Raw genomic sequence first — 23,198 nt, 5'->3', positions numbered from 1 at the left:
GATCATTACTCTGACCTCACCTCCGCCTGGTTCAGCTGGAAGTGGAAGAACTCGTAAAGGACACGATGCATAGTAGTTACATGACGTAACCAGATGCATATAAGATGCTCTAAAATCAGCGCTATAAGTTGGGCCTGCAGCTCTAACACGAACAAACTAAAAGTGGTGTAATAAAAATAGACTACTGCTGAGGCAGATTTGTCATTCTCATATTTCTACCACTAAATTGTGCTGAAGTTTAGTTAATAAACTGAAAATATTAATATGATAAAGGTCTTCTCTCAGATCTGTAGATCTTTTAACAATCTCTGATACATAAAGTAAAAAAATAAACATTACAAGACAACTTCAGGTGTTGGGTGACATTTTTAAAACTTGTTTTTAATTAGTCATGCAGGTGAAAAAAAAAAAGCAAAGGGTCCTATTGGGTTTTCTACTGTTACCTGAAGATGGCGCCACATTCACAGCTAAAGAATCAAGCAAAATAGCTGAGCAAACAACTTTATTTTTTCCTTTTTTCAAGTATTTACATCTGTTGTTTTATAAAAGGTAGAATGTGACTGGAGTCAGAGTGAACATTTGCATCATTTATTGTTTTCTTTTTGCCAAAAATGCAACAGAATCACCTTTTACCTCCATCTTTTTATTATTATTTTTTTTTACTTCACTCAGCATTTTAATCACAGTGCAGGTGTCTGTTGTGACCCAACAATGTGCTTTGTGAGTTCTGAGCTTAATTCAGGCAGTATTACGCTTTTAAGAAATAAAAGACAACTAGGGAGGACTGCAAAGGAGAATCATGACAAACGATGACACAGTAAGGCTGGATTTCTGTTTTTCTCCCTCAACTTATTCAATTTATACAATTAGAACATTTTCTACAATTAGTGCAATCTGTAAAAATTATCCACATTGTTTTAATGAACTTAAAATGGTGAATTTGGGTTAGGTGAAGAAAAACAAACTGCTTATTTCACAGTTTAAAGGAACAAGAAAAGAACATTTCAAGAACAACTCTATTTGTAAAATAAAATACAATTCGAGGGAAAAAAATTATTTCATTAAGTCTCACTTTTATCTTGAAATAGCATTTCAGCGTAATATAAAAACATTCAACTCAACTTTATTCTTGAAATTAGAACTTAAATTTCCTTAACATGTGAAATTTATTCTTTACAACCAAAAGGTTATTTAAACTTATACAGAATAAAAACATGAATTCGGTTTCACAAGAAGGAAGCTGAGGGAGATTTGTTCCTGAATAAATGGAGGTGAAGGTAATTTATCTCACAAACAAATAAAATAAAAGAGTGACTTTTAACCTATCTTTTTAAAGTTTGTTTGTGTAAACCTTACTTAGTCCTCCGAAAAGCTTTAATTATTATTTATAACAGTGAGAAACTTTGTGATTTCTTCCATCTATTGCAACACAAATACATATCTGGGCAGTAATAAACGTGTCGTGAATAGCTGAATAATTTACAATATCCATAACTGTGGTTGTCGGGATAAAGATTGGACCTCATAAAATTAGTTGTATTTTTATGCACTGTAAAAAAAACCCTGTCTATTTTAAAATACTGGCAGCTGTATTTATACAGTAAACAGTAAAAGTTTGGCAATTGGAGACGTTTTTTTTTTTTTTTACAATGTGCTTCAGACTTTTTCCCAGTGGAAAAGGGGAAATTAATCACATAGACCCACAAAAAATTACATTGAAATAATCATTAAATACCTTTTAACAACGGGATTACATTTAGTCTTCAGAAAAGCTTGTCGCTCTTTTTCTACCTGTCCTTTTTACGTCTTTTTGTTTTACAATTTGCAGACAGATTTTTGTCTGCATGTGGCTTTTATTCCCCCTCAGATCTCCTCATCTGAAAGGCGTCGGCTGCTGGTGTTGTTGTTTTTCCACGCGGGATTCGGCGGGTATGGATATAATTTCATGCCTGTGCCCACTGTGACATGCAGGGCTGGAGCGCCGACTCCTCGACGAAGCGTGTTTCTTCCCCTCAACGCTCATTTTCGTCCGCTTGGCGATGGAACAGCTGCCTCCTCCACCTCAGTGACGCCGTTGGCCTCGTTGCAGGCAGCAGCCGAGGATGTGGAGGAACGGGTGCAGGGAGGGAGGGATGCTGAAGGAAGAGTGGTGGAGGGGTGTGTGGGCGGCTGAGGAAAATCTCGCAGCAACCTTCAGGGTTTTTTTTTTTCTCCAGGTGGTATCTAGGTTACCCTGTGTTGGTGCTTCGCTGAGTGTCAGCGGCGTGTCCCTGCTCTCGCTGAGCACCGGCCTCCCACCCAGGCTGGCAGGGCTTTGAAGGCTATACCAGTTCATCAAGCAGAGTCCCGATGCTGTGATGCTGCTCGGGAGGGCCCGCTATGGGTTTGTTGCACATGGGGCACACGCAGCGCACCTCCAGCCATTTTACTAGACACCTGCAAAGAAGAAGGAACGCACGCTAGTACAAAATGACATTAGCATTGCAAGAAAATGATTTGCAACCATAGATGATTCGATGGATAATCATAAAACTGAACAATTTAGTCTATGGTGGCAAAGTTGGGAAGACCAAGCTTGATAAAACCATTTTCTTATTGTAAATACACTTTATTATATTTTTATTTCATTTATTTATTTGTATTTCTTACTATTTATTTCCTTTTAGTAACATTTCTCTGGGTAATGAAGTTGTAACCAGGGATATCAGTCAGTACCGAGCCGATACAGAAAAAACTGCTAAAATGACTTAAAACAAACCTTTTTTTAAAAAACAAAACACAGACATACTGTAAAATGTACTGAATTATACATTTAATAACTCTGCACCAGTACAGCACACTTAAATACACCAATAGCTTGTTCAAACCTGTAAAGACAACACAACTTTAGTTTGTTCAGCCAGTGCAATTAGGAATTCTATATAATGTAAAATAAATTATAAAGTATAACGTCGCTCAGGGCTCAAAGTATAGAATTAGACTGAATAGATCCCCCCATGTGGATTGCCGAGATTGTCACTGACACCCGATCTTTAATTATTCGAGATCTAGTTGCCTCTCTCGTTGTAATGTTTGTTTTATTATGATGCACCGGTCACAATAAAACTTTTCCTTCCTTCTTAAGTATTAAAATTGGCATTATGATGTTTTGTAATCTACTTTTTAAAAATGTATTTCATTTAAGTAATCATCTAAACATCACCTATTATCAGTGGAACTGGTAGATGAAACATTCATTCAGTTTCATTTTTAGGTCAACTGGTGATAAAGCCAATAAATGTTAGGCTTGAATGAGTATTTCACCAGTAATCTCTTTTAATTTGGTGCTTGTTGTACCATAAGTAGTGAAACGTTGTGTGATTGGGAATCCTTAATTCCCAATCACACGATGTTAAAACCTTCAAAGCCCTCTCTCGCTTCTGACCTCTGACCTCCCCAACAACCCAAACAGATTTAGCTTTAGCAAGTCGCGTGTGAGGTGGCGAATGAGGGCGAAGACTCCCCTGTGCCGCTACTCACTTCCTGTGGAAAGCATGCTGGCATGGTAACACCCCCAGCTCGTCTTTCGCTTTAAAGTCCTCCAGACACACGGCGCACGTCTGCTGCAAGAGACACGAACGAGACAGAGTGAGAACTGACAGTCGCTCGAAAACTACCAGCAGAAATCAAAACCTACCCCATGAAGATTTAATTTTTTTGGATCTCCTTTTAGCACCACCTGTGGAGGTAACAAACGCACACCTTGAAATGTGATGTGGGATTCGCCGTGCTGCTGGGTTTTACTTCCTGCCTTACCTCTCTGTATCCAAAGCGTTCACTCTGTGCTTGGTGGCGCAGCTTGCTGTCAACGAGAAAAAGGAAACATCTCAATCAATCAACTTCATTTGGCAGTTCGAAGTACTTTAGATGGTAAAAACGCACAAAAAAATATAAAGTCATGAGACACATAGTCAACAATTGAAGCATATCATTTTGTCCAGTGGTGTTACCACATCAGAATGTTTCTCAATGTGCCTGAATTTAAAGGAAGTCGGTGTTTCAGCTGTTGTGCAGTTTTCAGAAAATTTGGTCCAGATTTGTGGAGAAGAGGCTGAAGAAGTCTTATTTCTTTGTACCTTTGCATAGCATGGCCCTTTTAAAGTTGGTCTTGATCAATAGTTCTCCAGGATTTCTGAAGGTCGTTCAAAGATTTTCTTCCTTTGTCTAAAACCTGATATTGACGCCATGTTGTGTCCGTTATGCAATCCCTCATTTATTTAAATGTCATTATTTTGTAGAAATCAGTCTTTAGTCTGACATTTTTGCATATGGCCAATAAAGCTAAATTTTATTGATAAATTATAAAACAGTTATTACTTTTCATAGGTACTGTGTGTTTAAGAGATTAGTTTTATATATTAGTCATGTTTTGACAGTAAATTTGTCACATAAATTTATCTAAAAACCAATAGAACAAGTGCAAAAAAAATATCAGTTTGCTGTATTTAAGAAATAAAATAGAACAGAATCGATGTAATGAAACATTGTACAAAAAACGTGGGTGCCACAATTCTCCAGATAAAGCAATGTCTAACTTAAAAAAATACTATGAATAATTGCTGATGTTGCACTTATCCCTTGATTTAAAAAAAAAAAGGGTTAAGTAAAAATTAAACAGACATGAAAAAAGACAATGGCTGATCTGAATCAAGCAGCTTATTTTTTAGTTCCAGAGTTAAATTGTTAGTGTGTGTTATTAAAACCCCAACGGCGCGCCGACGATAGCTAGCCAGTTATATATTTAAAGTTCCAGTTGTAATGGACAAATGGGCAAATATATTTACTCACAGGACATTTGAAGAACTGCGTACAATTAAAATAAGTAAAAATATTTCAAATTTAGGTCTTTTGAACAGCTACAGTGGCTACAGGCAAAATATAAGCTCCACAGCAAACACCGCCTCGTTTTATCAAACACACATAAACAGTAGTGGAACGACACCCAGAATGCAACAGTGCACACACACCAACACACACACACACAGCTAATGAGTACGTTAAGTCTTTGAATCACTGCTCCACCCCCCAAAACACCAACAATGGAGAGCAGATCCTTATCGCTTGGCGAGCCGCCGAGGTTCAACCGGCTATTTTTGGCCTCCTGTTTTTACACGACTAAACTTAGACCCAAATATCCGTCACTGTCTGCAGTTGTGGCCTGGCATTATGCCTGCAGCCCCGACCTCTGAGACTGGAGGCAAAAATAACGGCAACTAAATTCAAATCGTGAAAAATAAGTGCAGAGAATACATATGAAGCGAGAAAGCAGGAGTGAGGAAACGACAGTTATTAGTTGTTTTTCTCGCTTGGTTTATTGTTTACGCCGACTGCCGCTAACAGCGCTTCACATGAACAATGTGAGGATACACAGTTTAAATCCGCTGAGATTTCCCATGGGTGGAAAATGACGTGGGGAAGGAGAAAAGGGGACGGGAGCGAAGATTTCACTGCTTCATCTGAAAAATAAAATTGATTTGAAAGAACTGTTCGCAGGGGCCTTTTAGTTCGCATGATTCTTAAAAGGCGGAGGTCGTGATGTACTTTCCTGTCACCTGGCGCCATTTTACAGCTCAATCAAGAAACTACGACATCTCAAAATATTTAACACTGCTTAAACATTTACTGTCCGTCATCTCAGAAAGGAGATTCATTACTTATAGAGTAAATATTTAGAGATTTTACTTTTTTCAATTTTAATGATTGTGGCTTTAAAGAAAAACTTGGAATATCACCAATCAAAAATGGATGTTTTAAGCAAAAATATGGTATGCATATTTCTATGCACTCGATATTTGAATTACTGCATCCATGCAGCGCGACATGGAGGCGATCAGCCTGTGGCGCTGCGCAGGTGTGATGGAAACCTAGGTTGCTTTGATAGCTGCCTGGTTGGATCTGGTGTCTCTCATCTTTCTCTTGACAACATCCCATTGATTTTCTGTGAGGTTAAAGGTCAGGGGAGTTTGCTGGCCAATCGATAACAGGAACACCGTGGTCACTAAACCAGCTTTTGGTTCCTTTGGCAGTGTGATGAGGTGCCAAGTCCTGCTGGGAAATAAAATCAGCATCTCTGCATCCAGCTTGTCAGCAGAAGGAAGCATGAAGTGCTCTACTGTTTCCTGGTAGATACTGGACTGACTGAGGACGTCGGAAAACACAGCGGACCAGAACCAGCATGGCGACCAAAACCATCACCAAACCATCATGACTTGGATTTTATGTCTCTGAGCTCTTTCTAAAAAGTTAAGATACCTTAATTTCCCAATTCAACATTTGTACAACTTTTCCTAACAAGTTTATGTTGAAGTTAAACAATTTTTAGCATTTTTTGCATGATTAGAAAACTGAATTTTTGGTTTTCATTAGCTTTAGGCCTTAACTGTCAAAAATTATGTCTAAAATGTAATAAATCTTTAAACGAGTTTCACTTTTTGGATTTAATTAGGTAAATAATGAAACTTTTTGTTAATATTCTAATCAACTGAGTTGCAGGTTTGCCCTCCACATCGTTTTAAATACTTTACTGTGTACAAATTGTGTCATTTTAGAGTCTGAATCAACTTCTCACATGAAGTAAATATGAGAAGTGGAAGTAACTCTTACTGAAAAACCGAAGCATAACTCCACATCTCTCCTGACTTAATGCCAGAAATGAGGCTCGCCAGCCTCAAGTAGTTTCATAATTTATAAAAATCTGCAGTTCTCACTGGTTAGCTTTGTCTGAGGCTGATTTAAAACGTTAACCGTTCAGAGTTGAGTCCTTGCAGTTTGTTTTCAGATGACTCACCCTCCTTTCAGTCCAGCCTGCTTCGCCTCCTCAGCCGTGAACCCTACGCATCAGAAACGCTCCCCGACGCCACTTTAACTCAGCCTCGATTCGCAGTGGAAACAAAGTCGTCTTCTCAACATCGAGGCAGAGCGCAGGAGGACTTCCACAGCGAGCGTTTGTTGTGCGGCGTCGGCTCACAGCCAGAGTTTTCCTTTTCTTTCCAGCGAGACCTCTGCCTCTGCTCCTACCTTCACACTGACCTCCAGCATGACCTCTCTGCTGTTTCATTGAATTTCCTGAAACTCTTCACGCTGTTTTTGTCTTATGTGAGGCAGTTCACTTTCTAAACCATTTCAACTGCGACATACAAAGACGACATGCTTCGTGTCGTTGAGGCTTCTCTGACAGAAAACTTCACATCTTTTTGAACGTGTTGCAGATTATTATTCATCTATCATTATTTAATTCACCATCTTTCTGAAGTATAAAAGTGTGTAATCATAAGCAAAGAACGACTGGAGCAGGTGAAGGTGTTGGCTTCAGTTGGTTGCAGTCAGAAATCTTGTATTTTCATCCTTTTGCAACACTGAAAAAACAAGATTTTACCTAGAATTTCTGCTGCACTAGGGAAAATAATTTAACTACAAGAGAATTTTGTGGAAAGACTTTGACTAGACAAAACGGCAAGCTAGCAGCTGCTCGCCTGCCGAATATAACCTTGTGTTATATTCTTCATGTGTTTTAACAGGATTTTATGTAACACACCAACAAAATGTAGGTCAATCTTGCTAAATGGTTTAAATGATTTCAGTATCTATTTTATTTGCTGTTTTGGTTGTTTTCTTTATTTATTTTGGATATTTAAAATGCCTTAAAGGGCCATTGTTAAATGTTCGTTAGAAATTGAAGTTGAGTAACCTCTGAAAGGATCTATTTGCATTATTATGCCGTTGTTTTTATATTACTTAAAAAGGTCCCAAAGCAACAACATTATTGTTTATTGCAACAACTTCCAAGACAATTTGTTCTCCAGCAAATTTGTCATCATCATGTTTCGTCATATTGTTCTTTTGTCTGAAAAGGTGAAATTGTTTTTCATTCCTTGAACTGGGAACAATTAAATCTCTGAAAGGCAGACAAAAAGAGCCTTTAAAGACTCTTCACTCTCTAGAGTAAAAAAAAAAAATAAAAGCAAACATCACAAACTCCCACCCAGGATTGCCAGAGACGCTGGTTGAGATAGCAGAAAGCCTTGAATGAGATGATTCACCTGCTCTATAAATAAATTCACAATCCCACTTCTAACAAAGACGGCAATCGTCTAGTTAATGCAGCTGAAGGAAGTGATTCAGTGACTGTGACTCATGGACGAGAACTTCGAGGAAAACAGAAGTGATGTGAGAGTTTAACAACACAGCCAGGGGTCAAAGGTCTGACAACAAATCAGCTCCAATAGGATACTTTATGATTTCCACCAGAAAATGACCGGGGTAAACTAAAACTAAAAATACAACAAGGCAAACAATCCAGATGCTCTTCAGTAATAGTTTAATTTTTAATTTATTCATTAAAATCAGATTTAAGATCAAATTAAATTACATTTAAAGGGAACGTACAAAATTCATATTTTGTACATTTTTCTTCCTCCTTTTGAGTCTCTATTGCTTCTAAAAACAACAAAAGACACTCAGCTGTTTTTTAGCAATAGGTTGATGTTTTTTGGTGTCTGGGAAATTAATTATTTGAAAAACCTCGATGGGCTCCCAGAGTGGAGTTCCAGCACGTATAATCAGCCGGTTTAATTGCTGTACAATGGCTGCTGCAAAACACAAGTGTATTGTTGTTGACTTAATATTCAGAAACCACTTGCTGCGTTCTTGTTGGTTGTGCAAGAGACTCTTCTTCTGCTAATCAAAGATGTGTGATTGTATAATTGTGCATGCGTTTGCCGCCATTTTCACACGCGGGTGTAAACGTTGAGTTGGGGGCGTGGACAACCAAAACTTATTTAAAGTGACAAGACGTCCCAAAATATCTCTTTCTGAAAGGATCTCAGAATAGACCGAGAAGATTAAAATATCATGATCCAAGAATGGTTTTCTGGAGAGGAAATGTTCAAGGAATATATAATAGTATAATAGGTCACTTTTAAATGTCTTGATTAAATGTATATCTTACTTCATAAATTTCAAGAGCCTCGTGCCTTGATTAATAAAGAACGTGATTTAACTCTGTTACTGGAAGAACGCCTCATGTCACTCAGCCGGACAGGACTTTTGTCCTTTCTGCTTCCAGCTGACACATGTCTCAACCTGAGACATTATGATCCCTTTGAACAGGATTTCATTATCTCCCTGTCTGAAAATATCCCTCTGCAACATCAAACGCCAGGCAATTTGCTAAATACGGAGCCGTCCAGGCAAATCCCTCCCACAGGTGTTGGTGTTTCCTGGTGAGCTTTTGTGTGACGATTGTGTGCGCGCCCACTGAGAGCTATTCAGACGACGGTTATTCTGAGCTCATCGCTGTCCTCACACATTGTGACCAGCGGCTTCCTGTTGCCTCACATCCCGTCCTTTGGACACATACGTCTCCGGGTTTCATCAGGGGGAGTTCACAGTCAACAGCAGGAGAGGTCACCATGTTCTCCTTTGTTTCCCTCCCCTCCCTCACTGCGTTCCTCGCCTTCACTCACACACACACACACACACACACACACACACACACACACACACACACACACACACACACACACACACACACACACACACACAATGTCTCTCTGTCAGTAGATTTAAAAAAAAAGGGACGGATCTGTCAGGCTGTTGATCTCCTGATTTCCATCACCGACTCCTGTTGTTTTCTAGAAAGTGACTCACTAGCCTTTGGCTGAATTGTGATGAAATTGTCACATTTATTTCTCGCATGTCACTAAATGTAATGACTTTGGCATTTTATTTAGTGTTTTGAAGTTAAATTGTTATCAATTCATCCACTCCTGCTTATTCCTGTAAGGTCACATGTGGAGGCCAACCTGTTGCAGGCTGTGAAGGCTCACAGAGAGAAACAACATGTCTGCACAGACACATACCCAGAGGAAGTTTTAGACATAGTTTTAGATTTACTGATAACCTATAAGTGTGTTTTTGAAGCTAGAGTACCTGAAGGGAAGCAGAAAAGAGGAAACCAGGAACTTCCAGCTGCAAGGTAACAGTCCTACCGGCCATAACACAACAAACACACTGTTCCTGTTAATTGGTGTGTTTGATCAGAAACAATGACTTTATATTTTGAAAAACAAAAACTGCAGGTCATACACCTTGACGTTCCTCATCTTGGCCACTTTTCAATCATAAATGTCTATAATTTATTGGGTTCTTGCTGCTGGAGGTATTGATCCAAGTCTTTTTACTGATTAATATGGACGGTTGTTCATTGGAAAATAGCTCAAGTTCAGTCAAACTGTTTCTATAAGCTTTAATTGTAAGTCCTGTCATGCATCTTAAATCTTTTGCAGCATTTAGTTTGCTTTGCATTTAGCTCCATCTGCCATTCACTCTCCACTGCCTTCAATCCCCATGTTGAACGGGGCAGAGGCACACAAAGTGTAAGCAAAAAATGCCTATTAAATTAACCACTTTAACAGCTTTTGAAAAATCTATTAATCTATTTACAATTGTTTGTAAATCCGTGTCATTTTCCTGTTAAAATAAGCATGTAAGTCGCTAATTTAGCTTGACTTTCAGAGACACAATGTTAATATTATTGCTCGTTTGAGTCAGAATTTAGCTAATTCGTTTTGAGTGGTTGTTTTTGATCGGTTAACGCTCATATTTCTCTTACCTGATGAAATAGCAGCAGAAGATGAGGCTCAAGATGAAGACGAAGATGCCTGTCCCGAAGATGACCATGTAGATGTTGAGGGGCAGGTCCTGGAAGGTGATGGGCGGCATGGTGCACGACTTGTTTGCGTAAACCACTCCCAGACCACAAAAGCACCCTAAGCAAGGACAGAGAGAGGATGAACAGAATTATTTACATATACGAAAAAGATTACCTATTTAGGGCCTCAAAGAGCTAAAAACATTTCCACTGAAAATGGATGCAAACAGAAGCGCAATTATACAACAGTAGACATGTGAAAAGCAGAAGTAGAGCCTCCTGTACAGCCTACAAGAATGCAGCAAATGGTTTCTGAATGGTTCGTCAACAACTAAAAGTTGTCTTTTGAAGCAGCCATTCTGCAGCGTGGATAGCAGCAAAACCAGCTGACCAAAAGTGCTGGAGCTCCACTTTGGTGACCCGTCCAACGTGACCTAGCAATCGGGATTTTTTTTTAAACTGCTTATTTTCCAGGCACCAAAAACAAAAACCTATTGCCAAAAACAGCTGAGAGTCTTTTTAAGCACTTTAGCTGTTTTTAGCAGCAGTATGGACTCTAATTGAAAAAGAAAAACATGCAAAATGTGAATTTATGCATATTAGGTCATTTTAAATGTAATTTAATTCGACCTTAAATTTGATTTGATTTTAATGAATAAATAGAATCTGGACTTCTTGCGTTGTTGTTGTAGTTTTAGCACAAATCCTCTGAATTCAGTGTTATTGTTTCTGTTGACCCGGTTTGTCCCGGTCAGTATCTGGCTTGGCTGGGGTTGCAAGGTAACAACACAGTGCCAATTAATTGTGACTCAACAATCAGGAGGTTTTTGAAACGACTCATTTTCCAGATAACAAAAAAAGCATTAACTTATTACCAAAAACAAAAATGCTGTGTGGTTTTTCTAAGTGCTTGTTTTTGGAAGCAGCTGAGATCAAAATGGAAGTAAAAAAAAACACGCATAAAGTTAATTTTGCATAATAAATCCCCTTTGAAGAAGAATGTTCCTAAAAAAAAGCAACTGAATGCAAACGATGTCCATAACAGACTTTGATGTTTGAAATATAACTAACCACATATGTTTAATTACAATCTTTTTTTGTCCAGACACCAAAACATTCAGTCAGAGCAGCATTTACACTATTCTAAAAAAATGTCACAATTCATTTCTCATTCTTTATGTTTTCATTCCGAGAAGCCAAACTTTCCTTTCTTTGTTTTTTTTTAGTATTTGTGGTTTTATTGTTTGAAAAGGTTTTGTCATGTCCTGTTTTTGATTTGTGACATTGGGGTTTTGCCACATCAGTTTGTTCATTTGTGTTTAATTTCTTATCTTAATATTATTGTTTTTTTGTGGTCCTTCATGAATTTTTGCTTCATTAATTTATGTTAATTTCAGGCTGTTTTCCTCTTGGTTTGTGGTTCCTTTTGAGTTTCGCTTTGTGTTAATAAGGTTATGTTTTTTACGTCTTTACATTCCGGACCAGAAGAAGCCAGACAGAGTAAATCCGGACATAAACAATGGCTGCAAATTATAATTATGACATTATGAAAGAAGTCTGTGTGGGTGAATTGCATCACAATCTAATCAGAAGTTGCAGTCCCATTAGCTCTGCTTTCTTTGTGTTTTTATAATTTTGTGACAATCCTGTCTCCTCCCATTGCTGGTTAAACTTTAAAATAGATCCATAGACAACCGTTCACATAGAAATCTGATTGCAGTTGCATTTATTTAGTTGTATCAACACAGAAACAAAGCATACAAATATGAATTGAGCATCAAGTCCTGCTGTGTGAACGTAACCTTCCTCTATTTCCCTGCTTTCATTCAGCCGCAGCTGTTCCTCATCACCCCCAGTTAGATCCTCTGGTCCCTTCATTGTTCTGCCATTGTTCTTCCTGCGATTCTCGCTATAAGTTCTTGTGTTATTTATTGTTTGAATCAGGGTTTCCCCGAGAAAAGTTGCTAATCCTGGTAGTTTGGACACCAGGTAGTTTGGTGCACACTGTTAAAACCCTGTCAAAACATTTCCTCTTGTCACATTTAGTCTCTGCGCTTTAGTGATTTATTAACCTTCAAACATGACAGATCGTAGTCGATCACTGAGGAGCTTTATTTGGACTTTTGTTGCTTCTTCGCTCATTTTTGTCAAGAACCTGGACATTTTCAGAGAATTTTTTTGGTTTTTTACGCCTTTTGAACCTGACCTATGATTCATTCATAGCTGTACTAAACTCTAGGAATAAAATGCTGTTATGTTAACCAGACAAAAGGATTGGGTCGCCCCTCCAAATTATTAAGTTCAGGTATTCCATCCACCTCATTCACAACAGAAGTGTATTGAAATCGGAAATTCTGACTTTCCAGTTTCTAAAAATTAACTGGAACGCCCTCCAAAGTCAGATTTCCCATTAGGAAGCTGGGAGAGGTTTGTAAAGTACACAAACATTTTACTCCAGAGGGAGTAGCACTTCTTCAACTTCTATTTAGTCAAGTAAAAGTAAAAAGTAGCAGTCGGTATCTGCGTGAGGCCGATGTTACGGTCACGTTAACCCAGTGAGAGATAATGAGTCAGAGGCCGCTCAAATATGTTTCCATCAACATATACAGCAGCTAATGTGTCTTATTAGCTCACCTTGCCTGTGAGGTAATCAATGAAATCTCAGTTTAACCTGAAAGAAAGAAACGGCCAACAGTGTCTACTCTGTCGGTGTGAAGGCGGTCAGAGTTTTTATTTATTTTGATGGATGATGGAGAAGGAAGATAGGTGATAGGTGGATGAAGGATGGAGGAGGAAACTGCGTGAATACACAGTCATTTACATACAAATCAGCCCTACAGCAAAAACTGTAAGTCAGATACACAAACAAAAACTCAGATGTGTTTGTAAGCATCTCAATGTTAGTGAGTTCCTAATGAAATTGGAGTATCAATTCTGTCGAGGAAAAGACTGCAATAATAAAAAAAAAACAAATCCAAGCAAATGAAATCTGGAACCAATTAGAGAAGGGCGAAATAAACATGTTTCATTTTGGCTGGGATTAAGGCAGCAACATATTAGACGTACTTGCAACATGACATAATGTTGGCGAATGTTTTGCTTGGGTTGCAAACACAAACCTCAGTGACAAATCAGTGCAGCTACTGGAAAAATATCAAATCTGGGGTCTGAAATAATTAATTAGATGAAATGATTAATTAAATAATCATCGACTAATTTAGTAATCGATTGATCAGAGCATACAGACTGTGGTTTGCTGAAAGACCAACACAGTCAGAGCAGTAATTAAGACAAAACTGTACAAAAGAATACTCAAATAATAATAAAAAAATAAATCTGTCTTTAAATATGAACTCCTCAAGTGGCAGTTTTGGCTTCACCTTGATCAAATTCAAATTAAAACGCCTTTGTCTGTGTTGGGCCTTCGTTTGATATCCAATTTTTGTTATCAGTCAAAAATTAATCAACACTATCAGTCAAGCATCCTTTAAATCCTGCACAGCATCCATCCACACATCTCTACTCCGGCTTTTAAAAAACAAAGTTAAATAATGAGAAACACATGTTTCATTGTAAAATATCAGCCGCTTCAGATAGTCCTGCTCGGGGAATATCCCTGAGGATATGAGCTCAGCAGCCCCACCCCAGGCTGGACGCACACGAGGATGTGAGCATGCAAACAAACAGACGCTTGGCCCTCATTTTCCTCCATCACTCAGTCGATCTTTGGGCCACACGCAGAACATCTGAAGACACAGAGGCACGCAAACACCAAAGGACGGACTGAAGGATTTTGTGGCTCTTGTATTTATGTCACTGCACAGATGAGGCCAGAAATCAGCTCTGAAGCTGCTGCAGACACCAAATGTAGGTCATATTAGCAAAAGCTTTCATGCATCTTCATCAGGCAGCGACTAACAGTGCAGGCAGATTTCTTTTGTCTGCTTTCTACCTCTGCATGTGTGGGTATCAGACAGCTATGTGTAATATTTTGCTTTGGGTGGAGCGTTGCATGACCACTGACCTATATAACGGCTCTCTCACGAGGCGGCTCGTTGCCATGGCGCCGGGAGTAGCAGATGCAGAGCGAGGACGACGGCTCTGGCGAGGGAAAGTTCTCATTTTGAGGACAAAGGAAATCTGTGTGAGACAGATTCCTGTGCTGTCATTTTTCTTTTTTCTTTTTTTTTTTTGAAGGGAGCCTGGGAAGCCCCGTCTGTGATTTGGCAGAGCTGCGAAACACCTCGACGGAGGATGTCTCCCTGAGACGAGATGCCGGTGGGGGTTTGTCCTACATACGCCGATTTCACACAAAGCTGCCTCTGCTGCTGCCTGCGCTGAAGACAGAACTCCACATCAAATATTCAGCATTTCATACGAGAGGGGGAAAAAAAAACGCAAGCCGGTTCCTGCTGGTCTAACGGAGAAAGTCGGAAAAAATGAAAACGATGACACGCGTGATAAATAAACAGTAAATAGGAGCAGATAGTCAAAAACACGGACAGGTTAAGGTTTATCAATGTGGATGAAGTTTTAGAGAGATACAGGTTCATTCATCCATCCATTTTCTAAGTGGGGTGGAAGGTATATGGTGCCCATCTCCAGCGAACGTTTCGGGCGAGAGACGGGGTTCACCCTGGACAGGTCACCAGTCTGTCGCAGGGAAACACAGAGACAGATGGGACACACAACCACGCACACACACACTCGCACCCAAAAACAATTTAGAGAGACCAGTTAACCTGTGGAGGAAGCCGGAGTACCCAGAGAGAATCCACTCAGGCGCAGGGAGAACATGCAAACCCACAACCTTCTTGCTGCAAGGCAACAGTGCTACCAACTGCGCCACTGTGCTGCCCATGCAGCTTCAACAGGGCTAAATTAAATCCTTCTAAAATTGAATATTATTTATGGCAAAATTATATGCCACCATCAGTTGTTATAAAAATGCAATACATATCAAATATGACTGGAAAGAAGTTTGAATTTGTAATTTAGGACCTTGAAATTAGCCTCCCAAAGTGCCGCCTTTTCCATGCAGTTAGCTTCCACCTCACAGAGCCTTCCTTCCCCCACTCAGCTCCTTCAGACTAGCGGCAGCAGCAATTAGCAAACACCTGGTGGAACTGGAAGTCTACTGAGCTTATCATAGGAACTACTTTTCAGTCTAAAACTCCTGCAGCATCAGCATTGTTGTAATGATGTGCTGAAGGGGGACTATCGGAAGGAGCAGGAGCTTCTTAAAGGGACAGAGGCCCAATTTCAAGGCGTCAAATTACTTTTGAGTCAATTTTCATATGCACAACATTTTTACAACAATTGACAGCAGTATAGTGCTGTGAAACAGCTCTATGAGCCTGAAAAATACGTAACAATGCCCTGAAATCTCCTCATACATGGTTGCACTAGTACAGAATTCAGCTCAAACGCCCTGATACTATTTTATTTTTCCAGCAGAGTGTCCCTGCGTGTGCTGCTCTCTGTGTTTGCGGGTGTGCTATGAATAGCAGGGGAGTTGAGCCACACAAAGGGGGGAATTGTTTTTTGTCTCAGCACCAACCAACAATCCCCAGACAAGGCTGCTGCATTGAAACATGCAAAGCTAATGGGAAAAGACCTGCAATCCATCACCTCGACGGGCTCTAGCTGTCACAGTGGGGCACCAAAACATTTGCTGCAACAAACAGAGCCAAAATTAGAAGTTCTGCAAACTTTGCCACCACTCAGACACCCAGAGCGCCGCAAGCCAAGTGGTGAAAGTGATAGGTTGAAGTTAGAGCGAGTCTGTGTTAACAAGATTACCCTGAGATGCTGCAAAGAGAACACAAAGACTGGCTTTGTGTGGATCCCCGCTGGAACAGCAGGGGATGAAAATAAAGGATCACATTGATTAAAGAGTTCTGTATCCCGCAAATCAATGCAAACGTTAATTAAATTCATAGCCAAAATGTAATAAAAGTGACCCGATTTTGGAACAATGAACCCTTTATTACATGACAGGAGAGCACACAGCTGTTTTTGATGTTTTTCTCATTAAAAATCATTGCAAGTGCTATATAATCATACATGCAAATGCATTTTGTTTGCACAGAAATATATTTACGGTTTTATAACAATCAATTACTAGACTCCCTATTTAAATTGGAAGCATCCCCAATGATCTCGGTCATAATAAATGTTGATTAAGTCAAATTAGGTCACATTTATACAACGACAAACCGCCTCGCAGTGAGTCTCTGGGTGTAAATAACGGTCCACTCATCACAATAAAGCCCAGACGAATAGAAATGAATCCTCACCGTTACACCACTGAAACGGGTGCATCAATGCACCAGAGGGAGTCCTCGCCGCCGGGTTCGTGTTTACCAACAAGCCGCAAACGCCTGTGCGGCTGAACGCGCCCAGAAGGCCGGGATGACAGCGGAGCAGCTGGGTGAAAGGTGAGCCAGACAGCAGCACCTGGTCCTCCGAGGGGGGGGAAACGCTTCGCCTTTCACCAAATCCAGAAGCTTTGTTGTGTCGCGTTGCCTGCGCGATGGATCATCTCTGCAGTCAAGAAACGCAGAAACGCGGAAAGTGTTTTGATTATTGTGATTCCTTCATTTCGTTCTGGCTGCTGTGAGTCGGTCTCTGTTAACAGGCGGCATGGCAGTGACCCAGTGGCGGCGGCAGCATCGATATGAGTCGGGGAAACTGGAGCGCTGGTTCTGGTTCTGCTCCCGCCCCGACAGGCGCCGCTGGCGGGCGGGGAGTCCAATCCGCAGCCCGCCTGGCGGTGCGTTGTTGTGACTGGGTTGGCTTTCAGGGGCGAATCGGTTCAGACAGCGGCACCAGGGCACCGCAGGGTCCCCCCGGAATAATAGCTCCAATTTAAATTCTGTTTAATTTAATCAGTAATATTAAATGCACTTATAATTGTTTTGTTGTTTTTTTTTTTTTACATACATTATACAACACAAATCTATTCACTGTTTTATGTTTTCTTTATTCATGCATATTTTTTTTGTCTGCATCTGGTTGTATTTGTTTTTGAAATATTTAAGTGTTATTAAAAGATACCTGTAATGGAGTCAAATTATTTCTTTACAGCACTCCACATTCAGAAAGAAAAAAATACTTTTAATATCAATAATAACATTTTAAAGTATGTATAACAATCAATCAGTTTACTTTATTTGACAATACAATTCATACAAAGTTATCAAGAAGGTGAAAACCTCTAAAATAAAAGAAAATATGAAGCAATATGTACCCTCAACTTTGCTGCATATTGCAAAAAAAGTGCTCTCTTTTTGAAATACCTGTCTTCATAAGTCCACAATATCATTGACGTTGATCTTATCATGGCTTTAAATAATCTTTTTCTCAATAAAAGTATTTAATGTTGCACCTAAATTCAAGCCACATTTTCACATTTCAAAATGAAATACAGGCATCTAGCAGGCTTTGGCATCCTCCGAAACTCAGAAGAAATAGACCTGCTCATAGGCAGTAAAGTTTGAAGTGTAGACAGGAGTGAACTTGTAGATCAACGAGGCGTCTTCCTCCTCAGGGGAGTCAAAATGATGCAAACTCTTCCGTCCTAAACAAAGCACAGACGATCAAAGGCGATACACAGTTTAAGCATGTAATGACAGAATAGTTCTCACTTAATTCTCACCTTCACTGATAAAAAACTCAGCCAGCTGCGACGACAACTGAACAGCATGACTGGAGTGAGGAAAGTTTAACCTTCTGTTCCACTGAAAGCGGTTCCCCTCGGGATGCCACTGCACTCCGTAGAACGGATACCTTTTACCTGGCAGGGCAGCGGAAACCAAAGGACATTCTGTCACCGCCCGACTCAAGAGCAACACTCCGGCTTTTCACTTCCACACTCAAATAATCGAATAACCTTCAATGGTGGAGACGAAGTGAACTCCATTTTCGGCAACGTTCGTCGACAGCAGGGAGAAGAAACCGCTCAGCTTCTCGTTTTCCTGGAAAGTCTGGAGGAAGAGTTTCATTTTCCATTTAAGTTTTCAGCATTTTATCACATGATAGCTGGAAAAGCCAAAGTATTTATGTAGTAGACCAACACAAAGTAGTTTGTGTTTGTGAGGTTGGAAGAAAACAGAAAATCTGAGAAGTGTGGCAAGCACAATTTTTTTTTTCTCCAGTCACGTCTGCAGGTTTTTCAGGCTGAACTTTGCAAATTAGCTCAACCTCAATTAGATGAATGGAGACTATTTGAGAACAGCAAGTCTTGCCACAAATTCTTAATTGAATGTAGGTTTGGACTTTGACTAGGCCATTGTAACTTTTAAGAACATGTGCTGATCTGAACTCTTCCTTTGCAGCTGTGGTTGAATGTTTAGGGTAAATGTCTCAACTGAAACTAAACCCAAAATCAACTTTTTTCATTCCTTTTTTGCTGACAAACTGCCTAAGTAAGTTAATTAGGGTTTTATTGTAATGTTTTTGTGTAAATTTGTTTAATCTGCCTAAATGGTTTCACTGCTGAGATTGAATCCTGGCTCAGGCAGTCAGATTTTCCTATTGGTCATAATGGTACAAGTTGTTTAATGACTATGTCACATTGCTATTTGTTCTGGTATAAAACCATCTCATTCAGACACATTTATTCTCTACGTTGTGGTTGGTTGACCAAATTAAAACATATATATGGAACAAAATATGGAAAAGTTCAAGCAGTGCGATAAAATTGCCTTTATTCTAATTATTCTAGTTGCTGTCAAAAGCTGCGAACAGCGTTCACTACTGTACAGTTCAGATAGATGGCTTGATTTGATGTGACTCTGGCATTAAAAGAACAACAAAACGCCTGTTTTTAACTGTGGATGAGGTTGAGGTGCCCATCTCTGATTGTCCAAACAGATTGCAAGAAAAACTGCGTCTGTGTCAAGTTGTGTCACGCACTTTCAATAGAAAATATGCATTTGCATAAAAAATATGACGAATTATCCTTTTTGATGGTAAAAACAACAAAAGAGGAAGATACCTGTACTGTAAGGCCATAATGGTGAAAGTTGCCAGTCAGAGGTTCTTCTGTCAAAGCCTTTATTAGTTCTTTAGAAAAACCTTGAAACATCCTGCTGGAGTAGGCTTCTGTAGGAATAAAAGCATAAATTTAGAAACATGAAAATGCATCTAAGTAATGTTGAAAACTAAAACTGAAGAGGTTTAGATACATACTGAACCATGAAGTTTAACAACAGTTTATATTTTCTTAACCTAAAAAAACAATCCAAGCAATTAAAAGACATCAGTGATGCCACAGAAAGGTTTCACCTGTGGTTAGGTTGAGGGGCAAAGCCACATTAGTAGCTGGAGTTGCAGAGAGCAGATTCTCTTCGGCCACCAGCACAGTGAGCAGCTGCATGCCCAGACAGGTTCCCCAGATGGGGAAGAAATCCCCTGCATCATTGGCCTGGAACAAACACACTCATTTTACTTCCCTGCGCTCCGAAAACAAAAGAAACGTGAGAACAATGCATAACCTTTAAAGGCTGCTTATGAAATCTTTCTCACTTTGCAGCCAAAGAGCATAGCTGGATTACTGACTGAGTCTAAGACACAGAGTCAGCAAAGCAGATGCAAATTAGGAAACACAAATAACTTAAACAATGAATGACAATAAATAAATGTATGTGTCTTAAGAGCATGCAAAGTTTTCTATTTAGATGCCCGAAATGAATGCAAAGAAACTGATTGGTAATGAAAAGGATGCAAAATGAGGCTGAAGAAGAATCACAAGAATTACAATTAACAAAATGAAGAACAAATCACAGTCAGTGCTGAGAAAATTTTAAGAATATTAAGCAGAAAATTAAACCTGATGCGTTGTACCCACCGTCAGAGCAAGTTTATAAAAAATCTTCGCCACCCTGGCAAAGTCTGAGGTCATCAAATCTACGGCTCCACCGATGAAAAACAGACTGAACACCACAAAGAAATTAAAAGTGGTCAACATTTTAATGAAAGATTCAATGGTTCTCCTGCAGAATGATAAATATGTTGGGTTTTCTCACCCATTTATCTTCTTGAAGATGCTTTCATACTCCGCAGTAGGAAGAGTCAATCTGTCAAACACAGCAGCACAGTCAGTGCGCATTTTAAAAAATCATCAAACATTTGTTATATGGTTTTATTGTAACGTTCAATTGGATTGAGATGAGGAATTGGGAAAAACATTCCAGAAGCTAAATATTAACCACCCAAAATAAGTGTATTATTTTATGTTATAAATAATTTATTAACGGATATTTAGGAAGAGCTATGAAGCCATTTCTGTGGGACGCCAGAGAGTGAGAGTCGTTGTACACAAGTGGGGGAGACATGGAAAAGTTGTGAACTTTCCCAGGATTATCCACTAAAAATAGTCCAGGTCACAAAAGAACCAGGAACAACATGCAATAAGCGTTAGCGCCGTTGCTTCATCACTGAGGTTCTGGTCTAAAGTCAGAACCGCAGCTGGACAAAAATGACACAGAGTCTGTCCGCCTTTCAAACAAAATCCCAAAGATTTTCAGTAAGACATTGTGTGCACTGGAGACAAACATGGTGTGTGTGCAAGTTTGCTTCAATAAGCAATAATCAATGTATCACACACAAAACAAGCATGATTATTTGTTTTTCTCATGTGTCTCTTTCTACCAAAGAGTGGATGACCTAATGTTTCATTCACTATATTTCTTGTTTTATTCACTTTGCATATTTAAAATGTCTCCTAGCATTAAATAGTTGTTAGAAATTGAGATTTATTGATCTTACATTACTTCAAAATGGTTTCAAGAACTACAGTGGTATAATTTATCACAATAATGTTAGAATTGTCAGGCTACGTTCAAGTGAAGCTAGTCCATTTCTGAATGACTCTAAATTCAGAAACTGGAGTTTTTGAAGCGGCCTAGTCAAAGTCTAGGATTAAATGCTATTAGGATGCTGAAGCCTGACTTTAAAAGAGCGTTCAAGCTTGTAAGCCCCAAAAGTGGCTAAACTGAACAATTTGCCAAGATGTGAGGACTAAACTTTCTCTACATGGAGGTAAATGACTGCAGTTATCACAAACTGGATAGCAGTTGTTGGTGCAAAACATGTTAAAATCAGGTACTACATTAGTTTTTGACTAATCCATTCATGTATTGTGGAATTGTCTTTCACTACAGGGTCACAGGGGGGATAGTCTGTTTCTTCAAAAGCCATTATCAAGAGGAAAACATTCTCCATCACAAAATCAAAAAGTTTAAAAAGAAATCTGCAAATAGAAAGTATTTTTTTCCCCTCACAATATTAAACCTCTTCTTATCATCTTGCTGCCATTTTAACAGGTAAAACCAGCGGCGCCTTCAACCCACCTGATCGGCATCACCCTGCTTCCCCCTGACTCGATGTAGTTGACATAAGAGTCGGGTATGTATGTCGCTCCAAAAGGTTTCATGACATCATCTGAGACCATTTGAGTCAAAACACCTGATCAGCAAAACAAATCACAAAAACAATCAAAACGTGGCTGTGACCAACTGATTTTGCGTGGTTTTTTTTTTTTACATGCAAAGCTCCTCAATAAAGTTTCTTACCAATCACTGGTCTGTCGTTCAGCGTCTCCTGTTTGAGATTAGCAGGCATGGCTTCATGGCAACAGATGAGGCAAACGGAAAACAGGAAGAAGCAGATTAAAAATCTTCTGCCAGGCATCTCCCCTCTGCAGAATTCAGCAAAAATGATTCTTACAAACCTGCCAGAAGATTCAGTTTGTGATTATAGCAACGACAGACTTATATATGTAGAAGTAGAGGCGGATACAGTCAGAAAGGGGAAGTGAGGAATGCCCGGCTTTGCATGTGATGTCTGTTTTACTGCACATGCCGGTCGGACAAGTTCACAGCTGACGTAAGCACAAAATATCCTGCAGATGGCATGGAGTTTTTGGGAAAAGTTTCATCTGCTGATGTTGTAAACGGTCCAGGTTCATGCATCTGACACGGGCTTTTTGCAATTAAGGTTTTTACACCTTGAAGAACTTGTTGCAGGTCTCAGTGGAAACCATGAAATGCGGTGTCAGACAAGGTCATGTGTGCGAAAATGAAAGCAGTGGTTCAAGGCCGAGGCTTTGGACAGCCTGTTTCCGTTTCAGTGATTACAATGAGAGTTTGAGAAACTCCAAACTTATTCCAATGGAGCTGCACGAGCGTTTAGGAAAATCTGGGGCTTTTATGTGCATTTAAAAAACCTTCCCGCTTATAAAACCTACAAGAAAACATAACTTATTAGGTAACCTGTTGTGAAGTTCTCGGATTACATAACTTTAGGGCACAACTTCTTAAAGTTAGGAAACTTCATTGGCCAATATGAGCACAATGAAATGGCAGTAAAGCAAGCTGGCAGAAATAACTTCAACTGCTGTGTTAACACTAATAAAAGACCATCCTGGATAAATTAAGTGACCTATAATGTTGCCTTGTACAGGTTAATAGGTCTGTACAAATTATGATCATTACATATTTTG

At 39.4% G+C, this 23,198-nt stretch overlaps 2 protein-coding genes across 4 annotated transcripts; both read right to left on the bottom strand.

Moving 5' to 3' along the window:
- Positions 1-485: 485 nt before the first annotated feature.
- Positions 486-17,453, bottom strand: rnf122 (ring finger protein 122). Of its 3 annotated transcripts, none has more exons than XM_055039166.1 (6): positions 16,990-17,453; positions 10,652-10,808; positions 3,796-3,841; positions 3,677-3,718; positions 3,520-3,599; positions 486-2,436 (listed from the first exon to the last, which is right to left on the bottom strand). In XM_055039166.1, the coding sequence occupies exons 1-6, from the start codon at positions 17,012-17,014 to the stop codon at positions 2,322-2,324; spliced, it is 465 nt and encodes a 154-aa protein (XP_054895141.1). In that variant the 5' UTR covers positions 17,015-17,453; the 3' UTR covers positions 486-2,321. The 3 variants fall into 3 exon arrangements, with proteins under 3 accessions (XP_054895141.1, XP_054895140.1, XP_054895142.1); XM_055039165.1 differs by having other exon boundaries at positions 3,520-3,602; positions 16,990-17,452; XM_055039167.1 differs by lacking the exon at positions 16,990-17,453 and adding an exon at positions 14,715-15,043 and having other exon boundaries at positions 3,520-3,602.
- A 404-nt stretch (positions 17,454-17,857) lies between these two features.
- LOC129365735 (gamma-glutamyl hydrolase) lies at positions 17,858-22,501 on the bottom strand. Its single transcript, XM_055039163.1, has 9 exons — positions 22,270-22,501; positions 22,048-22,162; positions 20,722-20,772; positions 20,544-20,628; positions 19,982-20,120; positions 19,692-19,798; positions 18,585-18,678; positions 18,351-18,488; positions 17,858-18,272 (listed from the first exon to the last, which is right to left on the bottom strand). Exons 1-9 carry the CDS (start codon positions 22,385-22,387, stop codon positions 18,154-18,156), a joined length of 966 nt encoding a protein of 321 aa, XP_054895138.1. The 5' UTR covers positions 22,388-22,501; the 3' UTR covers positions 17,858-18,153.
- Positions 22,502-23,198: the final 697 nt, after the last annotated feature.

The sequence above is a fragment of the Poeciliopsis prolifica genome, unplaced genomic scaffold (assembly GCF_027474105.1).
Source record: "Poeciliopsis prolifica strain line A6 unplaced genomic scaffold, Auburn_PproV2 SCAFFOLD014, whole genome shotgun sequence".
NCBI classification, from domain to species: domain Eukaryota; kingdom Metazoa; phylum Chordata; class Actinopteri; order Cyprinodontiformes; family Poeciliidae; genus Poeciliopsis; species Poeciliopsis prolifica.
The sequence above is the reverse complement of the archived record's forward strand: the minus strand, read 5'-3'. Positions and strand labels throughout refer to the sequence as shown.

Excerpts from the sequence above, each read along its gene's own strand:
- LOC129365735 (XM_055039163.1), bottom strand. The coding sequence starts at position 22,387 with ATGCCTGGCAGAAGATTTTTAATCTGCTTCTTCCTGTTTTCCGTTTGC. Across the intron at positions 20,629-20,721 it reads ATCTTCAAGAAGATAAATGG|TCTGTTTTTCATCGGTGGAG; the intron begins GTGAGAAAACCC and ends TGTGGTGTTCAG. Across the intron at positions 18,489-18,584 it reads CTTCGTCTCCACCATTGAAG|GTAAAAGGTATCCGTTCTAC; the intron begins GTTATTCGATTA and ends CTGCCCTGCCAG.
- rnf122 (XM_055039165.1), bottom strand. The coding sequence starts at position 17,014 with ATGCACCCGTTTCAGTGGTGTAACG. Across the intron at positions 3,842-10,651 it reads TTCTGCTGCTATTTCATCAG|CAAGCTGCGCCACCAAGCAC; the intron begins GTAAGAGAAATA and ends TCTCGTTGACAG. Across the intron at positions 3,603-3,676 it reads AAAAATTAAATCTTCATGGG|CAGACGTGCGCCGTGTGTCT; the intron begins GTAGGTTTTGAT and ends TGTCTCTTGCAG.